Source organism: Terrapene carolina, unplaced genomic scaffold, assembly GCF_002925995.2.
Source record: "Terrapene carolina triunguis isolate 2854851 unplaced genomic scaffold, T_m_triunguis-2.0 Scaffold68, whole genome shotgun sequence".
In the NCBI taxonomy this organism is placed as follows: domain Eukaryota; kingdom Metazoa; phylum Chordata; order Testudines; family Emydidae; genus Terrapene; species Terrapene triunguis.
Window position 1 is genome coordinate 65995247 of NW_020664419.1, and position 17761 is coordinate 66013007.

General features: G+C 40.7%; 1 protein-coding gene across 1 annotated transcript in view; it reads right to left on the reverse strand.

Annotated features, from left to right (window-relative positions):
- The window catches only part of PAWR (pro-apoptotic WT1 regulator), a 154508-nt gene that overhangs the window by 23730 nt on the left and 113017 nt on the right, over positions 1 to 17761 (reverse strand). The window contains exon 3 of the mRNA XM_026648970.2: positions 361 to 395. Coding sequence (XP_026504755.1) covers positions 361 to 395 — 35 coding nt within the window. The remainder of the gene's footprint in view (positions 1 to 360; positions 396 to 17761) is intronic.

Below are 17761 nucleotides of genomic sequence, written 5' to 3' on the forward strand. Positions count from 1 at the left end.
ACTTCACATACAAGATTGAGACAAACAGGTGGCTCCTATGTTACTTCAGACAAAAGCCAACTTACCTGGTTTGGTGGAGAATGCTATGGAGAGCACCAGCTCCAGTAAAGTCTGACAAAATGCTGGCTTAGTTGGTTAAAAAATGGCAAAATAATAAAAGAATTATTAAGAGATTGTTACATCTCTTACTCAGGTCCTGTGATTAAATACTGGCCCAAAAATCAAGTCATGGTATTTACAGCAGAGGGAGTAAGGCCCTACTGTTGACAAATATTCCAAATGTTTAATCAACTTCATTTCACTTTAGACAGGTTCACAATATGCAAAGATTATAATATTTTTAGAAACTAAGTCCCTTACCTTTTATATCTGCTTGAAACTGTCCTAGAGGATTCCTACAAGAAATTGAAAAAAACAAAAAGGAAAATATAATTTCATGCTTTTCATTAAATACACTAATGCTTTTATGAATACTCAACCATCTCATATACAAGCAATTTACAAATAATTAAAAATTAGACTTGCAATTTCAGATCAACATAAACATCTAGCTTTTACATTATCATGTCTATGACCTACTAGTCCAAAAGTAGCAGGTAGTAACTATAGGGTGGGGTGGGATAAGAGATAGGTGGGGAGAAGAAGAAAGGGCCCTACAGTAGAGGTAGAGCCAAAATTCTGATGAGAAATCCAGATCGCTGCCTCATCCATGTGCTGCAAAATCCAGATCCCTGCCCTACTCAGATGTTAAGGGGCAGGGTCCGAGATTTCTATAAGGACACTCTTTCTAGATTCCAACTGGAAGTTTTTCATTTCAGCCTTTGGTTAGTAGGAGTCATATAAATTTGAAGACCCTTCCAGAATGTTCTGGCTACCGAAAGTGTAGGTAGACATCTCTCCATTATTCTACCCTTCCTTATCAAAACGCCAATGTCTGTTTCTACTGTTGCTCCTAGGTTTGTTAAAGGACAGCTGAGTGAAACTGCTACGATTCTTTAGGGCCACTGCTGAACGACAAAAGTAAAACTGACCAGTGTTTTAATTTCATTTTGTAACTGCTGAGCAGCAACACTGAAGTATTCTGTCTGCAGACTCAGTAAGACAGTACTGTGTTCATCTGCACTCAGTTCATGTTTGCAAAATTATCTTCACATATTTCTAGACAGTAGTTCAAATGTTGCAAAATGTATGTTTGAACTTTGAACTTGACAGAATCAGCTTTGTACTCATCACTGGTTCGTGGATTTATTTTACTTTAAAAAAAAATCTACTTTTCTGAATACAAGCCATGAACATATTTGCTTTTTTCACCGCTGCTATGCAATGGATGCAGGTTTTTACTAAGTGGTCTACAATGCTGCCTAGGCCTGTTTTTCTTTAGTGTTACAGTTAAATTTAGAACTTGTCAATATAACAGCTTTCTACATCTCAAGCAGTCCAGGATTCAGTTTGCGTTTACTTATTTAATTTTTTCAATTAACTGAGTTTCATTTTTCTTTAATGTTCATAGCATTCAGCTTAGAGCCTTTATTTTTTATGACCTTGAAACCGTACCTCTTGCAACCACACACTTCAAATTGGCTATTTTTAACTGATATTTTGGTCCATCAACTACAGCTGGGATACCTCCAGCACAGAGATGCATCCTCTGGATGGTGAATGGGTGTAGCCAACTTGGGGAAACCTAGAAGGTTGCAATGAATATTACAGAATAAGGTGCTGTGAACCAACAGTATGTAGGAGAAGGATGGCCAAACAAAAAATCCCAGACTGATCACATGATGATTAAAAGGCACAGATGCCACTTCTATGGATTAACATCCAACAGTGACCAAGTAGGACAGTAATAATGAACTTCTAGCAGGAAAAATTAAGTTTAAGTTAAAGTGAAAGAAAGAGATGGTGCAACTGGAGCCAAATTTGATTTTGATAAGTTAAAGGATCGCTCTGTGAGGGAGGAATACAAGGTAGTGCTTGCTGGGCATTTCAGGCTATTAATTTGCGATGATGAAGAAATCTCACTACAGACTGGATGGAAAATATTCAAGGAAGCAATACAAAACAGCAAAGGAAGTTACTGGAATGCATAAGCAAACAAAAGCTGCACAAACAAGGAAACAAGAATATTATAAGAAAGGTGTAAACAAGCTAAGAATGCTGGGAAAGTGAAAGTAGTAAAAGCATTATGCAAAGTGGAGAAGTCAAAGGTTGGACAAGCAAAAGTTTTGGAAAGAAGATGCTCAAGAACTAGAGAAGGCATCAAGAAAACAAGGTGTAAACAATATACAAAAAGGTGAAATTATGTGAAAACTCAATCAAGCCAATGATGCAAGTGGTGAAGAAGGCTGCCAGTGAATGGACAACAAATGCCAAAGAGTTGCTGGAAACCCGGAAGGAACATTTTGACAAAGTGCTGAACCCTGCATTTCACACAGAAGCAAGCATTCTAGACATGCAAGATGAACAGGGCAGCTTGCAAGGCAGAATGGATATCAGCTCTGAACCACCATCAGATAAAGAAAGAGCAGTTAAATGGGAAAGCTGCAGGAATAGACAACGTAACAGCTGAACTGCTAAAACCCAGTGCAACAAGTGCTATCAAAGCATAAGGGGAAAAAAAACAGCGGGTATCTGAGCAAGAGGAGCTATTAGACAACTGGCTAACAGCAATAGCTGTACTAATCCTGAAGAAAGGAGATTCTGCCAATTCAAATAATTATAGATATATAATGCAGAAGAAAAACAGATGACATGGTGGCAAAGAAAATAACATAAGCACAACCAAGATCAGTTTGTCCTAGAGGCTGACCACCGGCTAAATGGCAGGATATTGTACACAGGGACACGCGCAGGCGGGGCTTAATAGAGGAACAAATCATGGACAGAAATGAATGGTGCTGCTGTACTGCTCCCCGTGTCTTCAAAGATGCTCTGGGATTAAAGCAAGACAGGTAGTTTATTGAATAACTATTCAGTGTTGCATTCTTTTTCTGTAATAATAAAGAAACTGAGCTACCCTGAATCATTTCCCCAGTTGTATTGAGGTTTGGGGTTTTTTTGGTAGAAAGGTGTGCACTGAAACAGCAGAAATGAATATAGCATTTTGTACCCTGCTGAGGGATCTTGGCCAAAAAATGACCATGCAATTTTTTTTTATTATTATTATGCCAACTGGTAGGAGTATCCTATGATTACCCACTTAAAGATGTTGAAAAACAAATTTACAACTGTTGTGTGTGCATTCAGAGAGTTTTACAGCAACCTGTTTCTCTTCAGGCTCTGTGTGGTTTTCCCTCCTCTCCTCCCCACCCCCAATGTGAGTAGGTGAAGCTCCAGTGGAAGCAGAATTCACCATTTCTCTTTATTATTAAAAAAATCATCAATCACTTTTCTATTCTGGCATTGTAGATAGCAAAATGGAAGACAAGCAGAGAGTCAAGAGGACTTTTTTTTCCTGTTACAGTACTTGTGATAAAATACATTATGTATAGTAAGAAATAAAAATACTATATGCAAGGATATAATCACGTCAATACCTAGCGGCCATTCAAGATCAGAGGTTTAGAGGGGATCTACATGGAAAGGTAGGACATGTTCAATCTAGTGAAAAGATGGCTGAGGTTAGACATGGCAAGTCTACAAATATTTAAGGAGATGTCCTAAAAAGAAGAGGAATCAATTATCCTTTTGGTCAAAGACCAAGCTGGTTGCAACAATAAAGAAAAATAGTTTAAAATTCAGGAAACACTTTAAGAAAAGTTAAGCAAGGGAAAAGGTGCCTAATGAGGCTGAACAATCATTATCACGGATTATAGTAAAGAATGTAACAAGTCACCCATCGATTAATGATAATGATCTAAAGGTCTAAGTTCATCAATGAAGCGAAAGGTAAGAGATATTTTAGTTTCCGCTCTTGTAAGAGGTCTCTCTAAGCCCTTCGCATCCTGGGTGTTAAGGGTGTAATGTCTTATGTGTAGATAAGAGTACAAAAGTAAATTAGCCAGTGATGGTAAAGAAAATTATGATCTCATTATGGAAAGATGCAAGCTAACTATTTTAACCTGACATCAAGTGTTAGCTATTTTACAATTCACAATGGCTAGAAGTAGGACTTCTTTACCATTGGAAAACTAATATTTGACAGCTTTCAAAGAGGAAACAGTCACTTCTAGCTCTGGATGGCCAAGGAAATAGAACTTTAAAATTGTTACATTAAGTTTACCAAGATTTATTCACTTAGATTCTCCCTCCCTCCCCCAGGCCCTGTACCAGTGAACTCACAGTGGTGAAGAGTATGGCTTTATAAAAGTGGAAGGATGCAAGAAACAGTACCAATTTATTACATTACAATATGGTGTTGTATAAAGTTTCACCACTCATAAGTTAATGCAGCCATCCTATGCTCCTGCCCGCCCCCCCAAAAACAAAAACAAAAACTTTTGTCCCAAACAGCATCACGTATTTCTTTAAACTATTTGCGTTATTTGTAAAGCAACAACAATACGCTTAAAGTTTAATAAAACAAAAATAGAGAAAGTAATTTGCCACAAAAAAGTTTGTGATCTACAAGAAAAACAGAAGACAGGATTAACTGGAAATCCCACAGGAAGGGGCTAACTTGTACAAAGTTTATTACTACAGCTCACTGCTTGTGCGCCTAAATATATGATCAAGTCCCTTCCCCCCCTGAACTTTCCTCAAGATCTTATTTTTTCATGCCCTAGTTACATCATTACACTTTGAGTTATTTTATATATATTATTATAATTATTCTTGCATTGTTTGTTTATTGATCACTAATAATACCACACAACAGGGGCAATAACAACAAGAGTTAAGAGATTCAAAATAGGCTGAAGTGAGGGAGAAGACTTGAAGACCTCAATTCTTCTATACATTTCAGCAAGCTTTGTTCCACTTAGGTAGCTCCAAGCTGCCATAAACCCAGCAATAGTGGTCACTGGAAGATTCTACAAGCACAGCAGAATCGTCAGGTGCCACAAAGTAGAGATCATTCTAAGCCCTTTTCCTCCATACTCCAGAATAACATTTGATCACCAAATGATATTTCATTGAATAAAGTTTTTTTTTTTTTTAGAAAAATGTAATCTTTTTAATCACTTCCTCACAGTAACAAAAGGTACAGATTCACTATCACATACAAGAGGCAAATCCCTCTGGAACCAAGGTCTGCACTGTCAGCACTCTGAATTCAAGAATTACTATCCTTCCTTGTTCTCCTCTCCTTGATCTCCATTCTTCACTTCTATTAGCCTAATGACAGAAGAGTCAATGTGAACATGGATCTAATATTTGGCAATTCCACAGAATGCCACTCTGTCCCCTCTTCTTTTTAATCTAGAGAGTGGCCTATATAAATATTTATATATGGGAGACCAGATGGTCAGAAAACGGAATATGGAACATAGCACTTTTCAGCCTTCAACCACTAGTCAAAATATGGCTCAGATCAATAGTGTGTGAAGAGATGGCTGTTTGGTGGTCTCAATCTAACTCCCCAGAACATCAGTCCATGGTATTAAAAGACCCAGCACCATGACTGACACTAAATAGTATCCTGTGAGAGTCTCAAAAGAGGCAAAGAACCGAATCAGTACATATGAGCAGTTATTCTCTCACTTCTAAAAGTGCTTTCCCCTGGTCATGAGGGAAACATTTCTACTGTGCATGCCATATTTATCCCCTGAATAGAGGACACCAGTCTCCAGCTCATAAACACCCCATTTGCCAAACAAACATTAATGTGTCTTAATATTGTAAAATGTTTATACATGACAATTCTGAACTCCTTAAGTGAGGCACTAAAAGGCTGACTAAATTCAGATATGATATGGGCCTCCACTCATCTTCCCACAGAGGTCTTTACTGAAGCGACAAGTAATTACAGTTAGTGGCATATAATGTATACACATATTACTGAAAAATCTTGAAATAATGTTGTCAGATAATGTTTACCATTTACATAGGATTTAGTAACCAATCACCAAAAAAATTAAAAGGTAGTTCCTATAACCTCTACGGATCTATTACTCTAGACATTATCTTAATATTGCAACACAGTATACAACTTCACTGTTCTCCAAGGAGAAGAGGAACTTTATAATGCTTTTTAAAAAAAAATCACTTAATTTCATTGATGATCACCATCTTCATGTATATAATGCAAATACCTGGGGACAATTTTCCAAAGGCAGCTTCTTTAGTGTGGGCGAATCAGGCAGTGAGGTACACAATTACATCCACTTGTAAGACAGGTCTTTTGAAAATGTGGGGAGAGGAGCAGGTGAGCTAATATCTTTTTATTGGACCAACTTCTGTTGGTGAGAGACACAAGCTTTTGAGCTACACAAAGCTCTTCCTTGGGTCTGGGAAAGGGACTCAGACCAGCTCAACAGTACAGACCTAGATCGGTATAAGTACATCGCTCAGCAACATGAAAAATCCACACCCCTGAGCAATGCAGATATACCAACCTAACCCCCGCCCCCGTGTAGACAGTGCTATGTCAATGGAAGAGCTTCTCCTGTCAACATAGCTACAGTCTCTTGGGTAGGTGGATTAACTACACAAGTGGGAGAGCTTCTCCCGTTGGCGTAGGAGTGTCTTCACTTACACACTGCAGCTGCACCGATGCAGTGTTTTTAAGTGTAGACCTGCCTTCAGAGTGTCACAGCTAAATCCAAGGTTGAACAGATAGTTTAGCATAAGTAGTTAGCACATACTCAAAGGGAACATTCAAGTTGAAGTGGCCCGTTTACACCCCTGTAATCATTGGACAAAAAAGGGAGGTTAGTTGGTTACAGATTACTGTAATAAACCATTAATCCAGTGTCTTTATTAAGACCGTGATTTTTATCGTCCATCAAAATTATGAATTTAAGCTCCTAGGCACATCTTTTGACAGTGTGCAGGTTTCCCATGAGGATGAGGACTGGGAGGTCAGACAGAATAATCAGTTTGTGAAAAAGTGTTCACCCAGAGGTGAGAAGGTGTTTTTGTCTTATTTTTCTGTCCGAGTTCATTTGAGAGTGTGGTGACAGTCTGGTTTCACCCACATAGTAGTTACTGGGGCATTTAGTGCACTAGATGAGGTACACCACATGTTGTGATAGGCATGTGTAGGACGCCTGGATCTTGAAAGGTGTGTTGGGAGGGTGTTGATCATTATAGCAGTGGAGATACATCTTCAGGTTTTGCATCTATTCTTCTAGCAGGGTCTGCCACTTTGAATTGGTGTCCTAGTCTATGGGGAGCTTGCTTCTGACGATGAGCCTGGAGAGGTTGGGAGTTGTTTGAAGGCCAGAAGAGGGAGGTTCAGGAAAGATCCCCATCAAGTATGATTGCAGTTGTTTGATGATACCCCAAATGGGTTCCAGGATGAATGGACTATAAGGTGGATAGAAAGCTGGCTAGATCGTCGTGCTCAACGGGTAGTGATCAACGTCTCGATGTCTAGTTTGCAGCCAGTATCAAGTGGAGTGCCCCGGGGTCGGTCCTGTGGCCGGTTTTGTTCAATATCTTCATTAATGATCTGGATGATGGGATGGGTTGCACCCTCAGCGAGTTCGTGGATGACAATAAGCTGAGGGGAGAGGTAGATATGCTGGAGGATATGGATAGGGTCCAGCGTGACCTAGACAAATTGGAGAATTGGGCCAAAATAAATCTGATGAGGTTCAACAAGGACAAGTGCAGAGTCCTGCACTTAGAATGGAAGAATCCCATGCACTGCTACAGGCTGGGGACAGTTCTATAGAAAAGGACCTGGGGATTACAGTGGACGAGAAGCTGGATATGAGTCAACAGTGTGCCCTTGTTGCTAAGAAGGCTAACGGCATACTGGGCTGCATTAGTAGGAGCATTGCCAGCAGATCGAGGAAAGTGATTATTCCCCTCTATTCTGCACTGGTGAGGTCACATCTGGAGTATTGCGTCCAGTTTCCACACACCCCCCCCACACACACACACACACTACAGAAAGGATGTGGACAAATTGGAGAGAGTTCAGCAGAAGGCAACGGAAATGATTAGAGGGCTGGGGGCACATGACTTATGAGGACAGGCTGAGGGAACTGGGCTTATTTAGTTCGCAGAAGAGTGAGGGGGGATTTGATAGCAGCCTTCAACTACTTGAAGGGTGGTTCCAAAGAGGATGGAGCCTGGCTGTTCTCAGTGGTGGCAGATGACAGAACAAGGAACAATGGTCTCAAGGTGAGGTGGGGCGGGGGGGTCTAGGTTGGATATTAGGAAAAAACTATTTCACTAGGAGGGTGGTGAAGCACTGGAATGGGTTACCTAGGAAGGTGGTAGAATCTCCATCCTTAGAGGTTTTTAAGGCCCAGTTTGACAAAGCCCTGGCTGGGATGATTTAGTTGGGGTTAGTCCTGCTTTGAGCAGGGGGTTGGACTAGATGACCTCCTCAGGTCTCTTCCAACCCTAATCTTCGAGGATAGGTGACAACTAGGGGTGTGCGGTTGGAGGGGGTTTTATTTCTGTATTGAAGCAGGTTGTCTCGGGGTATTTGGCCCATTCCATGATGTGATCTACTTCTCTGGTGGAGTGTCCTTGTTTGGTGAAGGCAGTTTTGAGTGTGCTAAGGTGTATATCCCAGACTTTCTCCTCAGACCATATTCTGTGGTATCTGAGTGCCGGAATAGATTTCTTAGTGTGTTTGGGGTGGTTACTGGAGCTCTGAAGGTAGGTGTGGTGATCTGTGGGCTTCTTGTATATAGTTGTTCATAGGCTTCCATTGTTGAAACTGATTGTGGTGTCCAGAAAGTTGATGCTAGTATAGTATAGAAGTGTTCCAAAGAGAGTGGTGGTTGCTGAAGTTGTAATGGAAATCTAAGAGGGAGTTTAAGTCATCTGTCTAGAAGATGAAAATATCATCCATGTATAGTAGGTATATCATTGGTTTCCTGGTGCACTTGTCCAGAAATTCTTCTTCAAAGTTGGCGAATAGGGGAGCCATCCTAGTACCAATGGCTGTTCTCATGGTTTGGACAAAGTATTTGTTGTTAAATGTAAGATTGTTATGATGAGGAAGAAATGGATGAGTTTGAAGATTTATTTGGGGTGGCTATCTGAGGCTTATCCATTGTCTTATAAATATTTGAGGCAGGCAGATATGCTGTCATTGTGAGGGATGTTGGTGTATACAGAAATGACAACCCTGGTGGCAAAGATGATGTTCTGAGGGAGGGTGTTAATGTCATGGAGTTTGTGGGGCAAGTTGGTTGTGTCCTGGAGGAAGCTGGTCCTTTGTGTGGTCTTTTGTTTGAGGATGCTTTCTACAGGTCCCGATATTACTTCAGTAAGAGTGCCATGGCCAGATATGATGGGTCTGCCTGGGTTCCCTTGTTTGTATATCTTTGGAAGCATGTAGAAAGGTCCTGGGGTAGGTTCATGGGGCATGAGTTTATAGAGTTTCTCTTGGAGTTGTTGGAGAAAGGATTTGATTATACCCATAAATTTAGGATAAACTATCGTGTGGGGTCTTCTTTGAGTTCTTTATAGTAGGTGGAGAGTTGTCAGTTGGCCTCCTTAACATAATCATCATAGTTGAGGATTATGATGGCGCCCCTTTTGTCTGCAGGTTTGATCACTATCTGGTGATTAAATATCAGGGACTAGATAGCTGTCCCCTCAGCAGTGGATAGACTGTGGTAGATATGATCTTTGTTAAAGATTTCATAAGCATTTTTTTTCTCGATGCAATCATTGTAATGATCAAGAGCGTGGTTTTGTCTGCTCTGTGATGTCCCGTCAGATGATTATTTTTTGTTATGACTAGTGGTGGGAATGTGGTAATTGTGAGTGGTGTTGTCATTGTTGTGAAATAATTCTTTGAAGAATTCTTTTCGTTCTCCACATGGTAGCATGGTTCTGCGAGGGGGCAGAAGTTCAGTCCCTTACAGATAATTCAGTTCCAGTCGGGGTGGTCTAGATAAATTGATATTCGGGTGTTGTGTAGTGTTCAGGTTGTGGTGTTCTGTGGGTAGTTGGCTCCACTTTTTGTTTTCATGTTGGATGGCTGTCATTAGGTTTCTTTTAATAGTTGTTTTGGATTTCTTACATGATTTCCAGGTAACTTTCCTGATTTTTTTCTTTCACCATGTGGGAACATGTGATGATTTCTTGTCTGTGGCAGTCCCTTCTGGTGTATGTGAGATGCAGTAAGTGGTTCCTCCGTTTTTCTGAAGTCTGTCTGCAGAGCTGTTCATCATATTCGGAGTTATGTATAGTGGTTAGAAAATTTGGCAGTAGTATTAAGATAACCAGTTTTGGAGGAAGGCAAAGATAGGAAAACGGAAATAATCAGAAGCACAAGAACGTCAAGCTAGCTATATGTTTGCTACAAATGGCAAGTATTTCAACACTGGAAAAGCAATTAACAGAGCATTGTGCTGTGTTTTAAACAAGTTATCAAACAGAGATAGAGTTTATAAACAACAAATAAACATAAACCCCCCTCCATAAATTAGTATTCTGATCAGCAAAGTTGCCTTGCAGACTTGGTAAAGTTTGGCTTATGTTATTTTGGCATTTTTATAACAAACACACAGTTTAAAGTATTATTTTGGTTCTCAGTGCAAGCAACAGAATAGAACTGTGATGCCAAGAGCTGTGTTTTTGTGCTGTCATTCTATTTTGAAAGATTATTAGAATATGCATTAGTTATCCAAAAGACATTTGGAAGTTACAAATAGATGCACTTTTATAATAAACTGTATTATGTATCTGTTAAGACAAAAATGGGTCTTTCACAACTTTTGGGGGGAGGGATAGCTCAGTGGTTTGAGCATTGGCCTGCTAAACCCAGGGTTGTGAGTTCAATCCTTGAGGGGGCCACTTAGGGATCTGGGGCAAAATCAGTACTTGGTCCTGCTAGTGAAGGCAGGGGGCTGGACTCGATGACCTTTCAAGGTCCCTTCCAGTTCTAGGAGATGGGATATCTCCATTAATTTAATTTAAAAAAAAAAAATTAATTTAATTTTCCAAGACATAATATTAGTTTAAGCAAAACATTGGTTTCTTGCCTAAGGAAATTAAAAAGAAAGGGGAAGGGAAATGAAATACAAATGATTGTGACAAACTGAAAACTCCTTTGAGACTGCAAAATCTTTGGGGAAGGACAGTAACTTCATCTGTGTCTTGTCTTCACAGTAGATAGTACCCATGCTTAATAGATAAGAATAGTACAATGTACCTCTGGTTTATATTTATAGCCTTTTTAGTGTGGCACCCACCTAGAAGTTTTGAACTTTGTTTTGATTATATTAATACTTAAAACACTGAGTGAATTGGTAAAATAATGCATTCCGTTTCAAGAGCTGCAAAGACAAAGTAACTCACCTAAGAGTCTCAAGAAGACCTCCCTGCACAAAGTCTGACTGGAAAGAGTTTGAGTGTCAGAGAAAGTCTGAGTGCAAGCAAACAAGCAATAAACCAACGAATAAACAAAGAAGTAAATGGACTGGCAAAGAAGCTGGCAGAGAGAAGAGATGAATGTATGAAGTCATTAGTAATACTAACACACTGGTTTCTTTTATAGCGGGAAAATATTATTTTCAGAGATAGATTCCGTATTTAAGAAGTGAGGTTATAGTTAAACACTTTTGCACCAATAATATACTTACAAATAACTTCAAAGGCATGGCTTTCATCTCTTGCACTTTATTGCGACAGCTTTCAACAATAAATGTTACTGTTAACAATTTATGTAATTTAAGACTGTTTCTTCTCTTTCCCCATCTAATCAATTCAGATTAACTTTCCTTCCAGCTACTGGTTATTTCACTTGGGCCACATGTAGTTTACAGAAAATCTGGATGTGCTCAAAAATGTGTTAGCCAACAGGTTTGAACTAACAGAGTTGTCTGGTGTTGGCCACAACTAGCTTACAAAAGATCTGTTAAACCTTATACATACTAGTGTTCAAAAACATGTTAGTTAAAATGCAAGTTAAAATTTTTTTAAAAACATGATTTTCTTAGTTTAGTTGATCCCTGTGTTTGTACATTAGAATGTTCATCTTCAAGCACTGTTCCAATTTTTAAAAAATTAGTTACAAGCCACTGCCATTAAAGTAGACTATGTTGCCTGCATACAACCATACTATTGACATGCACTAGTACCCTGTGGATATGTCTACATTACAATTAAACACCCGCAGCTGGCCAATGTCAGTGACTTGGGCTTGCGGTGCTTGGGCTAAGGGGCAGTTTAATTGCAGTGTAGACTTTCAGGCTCAGGCCACAGCCCAAACTCTGGGACCCTCTGACATCACAGAATCTTAGAGCACAGGTTCTAGCCTGAGCCTGAACTTCAACCCCGCAATTAAACAGCTCCTGAGCCCAAGTCAACTGGCATGGGCCAACCATGGGTTTTTAATTGCAGTGTAGATATACCCTCAGTGTCTATCCCTTCACAGGCTCAAACTATAGCTCCATCAGCTTTTTAAAACACAAATTTAAAAGTCCAAAGATGCAGGAGGGAGGACACATGAAGAAGTGGGAAAATAGGTCCAAACTCTTTCAAGAATTTCAGAATGGTAGGATGTAAGAGACTGAAGACCCTCAAGACTGTAGGATGGTATACTAACAACTGCAATATTAACTGTAACTGAAATCTGGCACAATCCAAACTAAACTAAATAATCAGTAATAGTTTACATAATTGCCTGCAATTTTGATTAAGATTACCATACTTGTTGAAAACTCAATGAAAATGTTTTCCATTTTAAGGTATAGGCTTTCTTTGTTGAAGACTAACAATTGTCCAAGTAAATCCTGCTTAAATTCTCTGGAATAGTCTAAGCTATTTTTCTTCAGTAAAGACAATGTGTGTTTTTTACATACAGTGCTGGTGGAGACATGGCACTGGTAGATTTAAAACTCTATGTAGTTAGAGGAGGTCTATACCCCACAACTGGGATGTACCTTGACTATGTCTACCACTGTCTTGTAGGATTTTATATCAAAATATCTATTAAAAAGTGTTTATTATATGAATGGTGAATACACAGCCTGCCAGGCTAAGGAAGACCTTGAAGGGTCTCACTGATCAACATATTTGGAGTCGGGAAGCAATTTTTTCCTGGGTCAGATTGGCTGAGATCAAGGGTTGGGTTTTTTTGCCTTCCTCTGCAGTACAAGGCAAGGTCACTTGCAGGTTTAAATTAGTGTGAATGATGAATTCTCTGTAACTTGAAGTCTTTAAACCATGATTTGAAGACTTCAGTAACAAAGCCAGAGGTTAGTGGTCTATTTCAGGGGTGGGTGAGGTTCTGTGACCTGTGACGTACAGGTGGTCAGATTAGATGATCATGATGGTCCCTTCTGACAAAGTTTATGAGACACACTCATCCCAACTCTATGATTAGACCCAGAAGAAACAGTATCTGAGCTGGAGATTCTGATGCGAGGACTAGGGAGGTTCAAATCCCAAAACTGATGTGCTCAAATAGAAAATAAACTACTATGAGAGGTTACATCCAATCTTATCACTCTTTGAAGCAGACTTATTTAGAAGGAAAGTGTATATAAAAACAAATCTTGACTCCAATATAGTTGGGAGTTATTTATCAGGGATGCAGGATCTCTCCTGGCTCTAGAGCAAGACTGGGAACACTGTTTTCTGTCATAATTGTGCTAACTGGAAATTTCTTTATTTGTGAAAAATTGATGCAACACATGAATCCTTTGAGACTATTTGTCTGGAACACTACATTTTCAACTCCGATTGCTCACCAGCATGTTGTCTTGGCTGTGGCTCTCTGTTCCTAGCAAAGGCACTATGTAGCTTGCAGTAAGCTGGACTTAAATTTTGTGATGAGGTCCATGGAATCTGCAGAACTTAAGCCTGGCAAAATACAAAGATCTACCAAAGGTTTATTTAAACTTAAGGAATTGCAGAGAAAGAGGATGCAGAGAGTATGCTCCAGAACCCCAGAACAAATAGCTATGGGAATAGTGAGAGGCCAAAGAAGTACCCCCTCTACTTCCCCTACACCCTCCTCCCCCCCAGGTCTCCTTGAGAGAACTGTTCTGTTAGGAGTTATAGTGTCATAGAAATCCCACCTACAGTTGATTCCAACCCCATGAAGATTTCTGGAGGGAATTTTCACACAAAAATAACACTGAAGTTGTTTTACACAGTAAAGCTTTCACAAGTTGCAAGCTATACTTGCAGCTTCCATCCTGTCTCCTCCTGTTCACACCATGTTCCCGTGAAGCTGGGAGTAGTGGTATTTATGCTGTTTCATCACATTCCCATTGCTCCCTCTATGCCACTGTAACTGTACAATGTCCAAACCCTTCTGCAGACAGAGGAACCCCACCCCCAGTAATAAACTCCCCATCAGATTTTATATTCAGATTTCCAAAATTACTCTGTTAAATATTTTTTCTGTTAAGGATTTTCTAGAGATTATTTCAGAATATGAAGAATCTTTATTTATCGAGTAATATCCCTCTTATAAGTAGCCATTCTAAAAAAGTAAGTTTTATTTTGTGGAACTGTTGGGTGGTGATTACCTCATCCATTCTTATTAATCAACTAAAATAAATTTAAACAGGAATCTGCTAAAAATTAAACAAAAATAAAGGCTGCCCTATTGTAATTGAATAGCTCGACAAAAAATTTTCACATTTTGATCTTCCTTTCATTTGCACACTGTCAAGGCTGGAACCAAGACAATTTAAAAGAGAGTTATGTAATGTATACTTTTTGTGTTAACATGGCTAACAGGATGGGCAAAGATTGGACCACATTAAAAAAAAAAGAAAGACATTATTTTATTCCTGGGATTAACACTCAATTGTTAATATATACATATTGTAGACCCCAAAAGTCCCTATGAGGATCAAGACTCCACTGTACTTGACATGCACAAAACACATGAAAACATGGTCCTTGCCATGAGTATACATTCTAAGACAAAAGTTATGAGATTTTTGGGGGAATGGGATGGGGGAAAGATACAAATAAATACATACAAGTTTTATATACACACACCTTAATAAATCTGCAAATGGCAAACGTAATATGCCCACTACTCCCAAGCTCCGGATATACGGCCACCTGCTTTGAGGCATTGTGGCAGATATTGGGGTTGCCAACTTTCTAATTGCAGAAAACCGAACACCCTTGCCCCACCCTGCTCCTTTCCCGAGGCCCCGCCACCAGCTCACTCCATCTCCCCTCGCTCTGCCGTTGGCTCTCCCCCCTGACCCTGGCTCATTCACTCATTTTCACTGGGCTGGGGCATGGGGTTGAGGGCTGTGGGAGGGGGCTCTGGGCTGGGGCAGAGTGCAGGAGGGGATGTGGGCATTGGGCTAGGGGTGCGGATTCTAGGGTGGGGCTGGAAATTAGGGGTTCAGGGTGCAGGAGGAAGTTTGGGTGTGGGCTCTGGAAAGCGCTTACCTCAGGTGGCTCACGGAAGCAGCAACATGTCCCTCTCGCTCCTAGGCAGAGGGGCAACTAGGGAGGCTCCGCGCACTGCCCCCACCCACAGGCGCCTCCCCCGCAGCTCCCACTCACAGTCCTGGGAGAAGCACTGCTGAGGTTGTCCACCGAAGTGTGAGTGTGTGAGTGAGTGTGTGTCTGTGTGTGTGCCTAGTTGTCAACAGTGTACCTGACTTATCTAATGTGAGATATACCAGGTTCAGAGTTTTACAGCTTCTATGCAGAGAGAGGTGGCTCTCACTCCTGTTTGTTGATACAGAATACCTTAGACACGTTGTCTGACATCACCTGGAGGTGGAGAGACTGTCTGAAGGGAGAAACTATGCACATGCTTCCCAGACTGCTCATAGTTCTTGCTGGTTTATGTGCGTTCTGTATTCCCATGTTAACCATGAGCCCTGTGCTGTATGATTTTCCAGATGGGCACCCTAGTCAAACATGGAGGCTTCTGTAATCAATGTTTTATGTGGGGAGGATGGAGCAAGTGGGACTCTCATACACTCCCAGATGGTCCTTGTTCTCCCCCAGACCAGAGAGGCTCACACTTTGTGAGGGAGGGAGACTAACTTGCTCTGCTGGGTGACAAAACTGAGTGAAGCTAGGCCAGCAGGCAACAAAGACAGTCTCAATAAAAGTGTTACGCAAGTGCAGGATGTCATGTGATTCAGGTGAATGAGACAGGAGTGAACCTCACGCTCAGCTGCACAGTAAGTTCTTTTATGGTCTATACCCTATCCTGTGGGAGATTCAATCACTGCCAAGGTGTAGCCACAGTCATCCCTACAGGCAGAGTTGGCACCAACATGGACTTTGTGTTTATCCTAGTGACTACAGGAGGCTAGTCAAGTCTGTGGTCGTTAATGTTTCTTGGTAGGATTCTCCCATCAGTAGTACGTCGTCTAGCTGGGGGAAGTGGAAGTGGCATCTGGCATGTCACAAAGGCAGGGACAAGAGAGTATATTTTTCTCTTATACAAGTGAAGAGTAATTTGTGTTTAGAAAGCTTTTCAAAGCCTACCTTGTCTGTTTCCATCACCCATCACATGCCCCTGAAGAGTTAAACGGTAAAGCCAAAGTACCCACAAGGTGAAACTGAAGGAGAGGGTGTGCTAGGCTACTGAGGAGTCTAGGGAGTCAGCAACCTGGTCTGTGTGGTCCCATTTTCATGAAGGGGTACCAGAGAGGGAGCTCATTCCCAGGAAGTGTTCCTGGAAGCCAACGTGGAGAGGGTATGCTGCAGCCTACCCAGTGCAAGGAAAGCTACTGGTTCAGTGAGTGGGACCCAAAACACAGCAGCCTGGTGAGTGTCCGGCAGAGGGAGCTTAATCCAACCTGTGAGAGCCTCCATGAGAATGGTGCTACCAGGGGACAGATGAGGAGCATATCCAAGGGAACAGGGATAAAAAAGGACCAAATAGCTGGGCACCACCATCCAGGAGAGAGGGCAGCCAAACAATAGGGCAGGAGGTGACGATCAGGGAACAGAGAAGCTTGTATAGAAGAGAGAGAGCAAGGAACAGAAAAGATGGAAGGAGACTAAATGAAGAGCAGCAGGAAAATGACGTGTAATTAGCTTTTTTTCAAGAGCAGACACTTGGCAGTAAAAATAGATCAACATTTTTCATGTAAGTAATTGCTGTTTTTGCCACCATGATGTTATGCAACTGTAAGTGGGAAGGACAATATTATGATACACACTATGAAAAGGTTTGAGAACCCATCTATACACCTGTTTCTATAGCAAAATATTTTTTTGCCTATGTTTTCTGCAAGATAGAAAAGGAATCTATTTTACTCAATTAGACATGTATGAATATATTTGGCAGGAGTCCACCACATGCCAAGCCCTGTTCAGGTCTACCACTTTCATCTAGATACTCACATGGCCCACATCATTGCAGTGTAACCTGCCTTCAAGCTCTTGTCACAATTTGCATTAAAATAGTTCTTGGAGATTCCAGGTGGAATGAACTTCACTTGACTACCAGTTACATGGATCTGCTCTCTCAGATAAGTAAAGCCAATGAAGACTGAGTGATATAATGAATACCTTTCTCAGGAAAAGCAAGCTCTCAGGAGATCTTAAACATTTTGGGGTTCAGGCCTTGTTCAAAAACCCAATGCTGAAAAACAATCACCTTGCCAGTACTACAAAGAAATGACGGCGGTGACTGAGAAAGCCATATCCAGTAATAAGAACGAGGAGTACTTGTGGCACCTTAGAGACTAACGTATTTATTTGGGCATAAGCTTTCGTGGGCCCACGAAAGCTT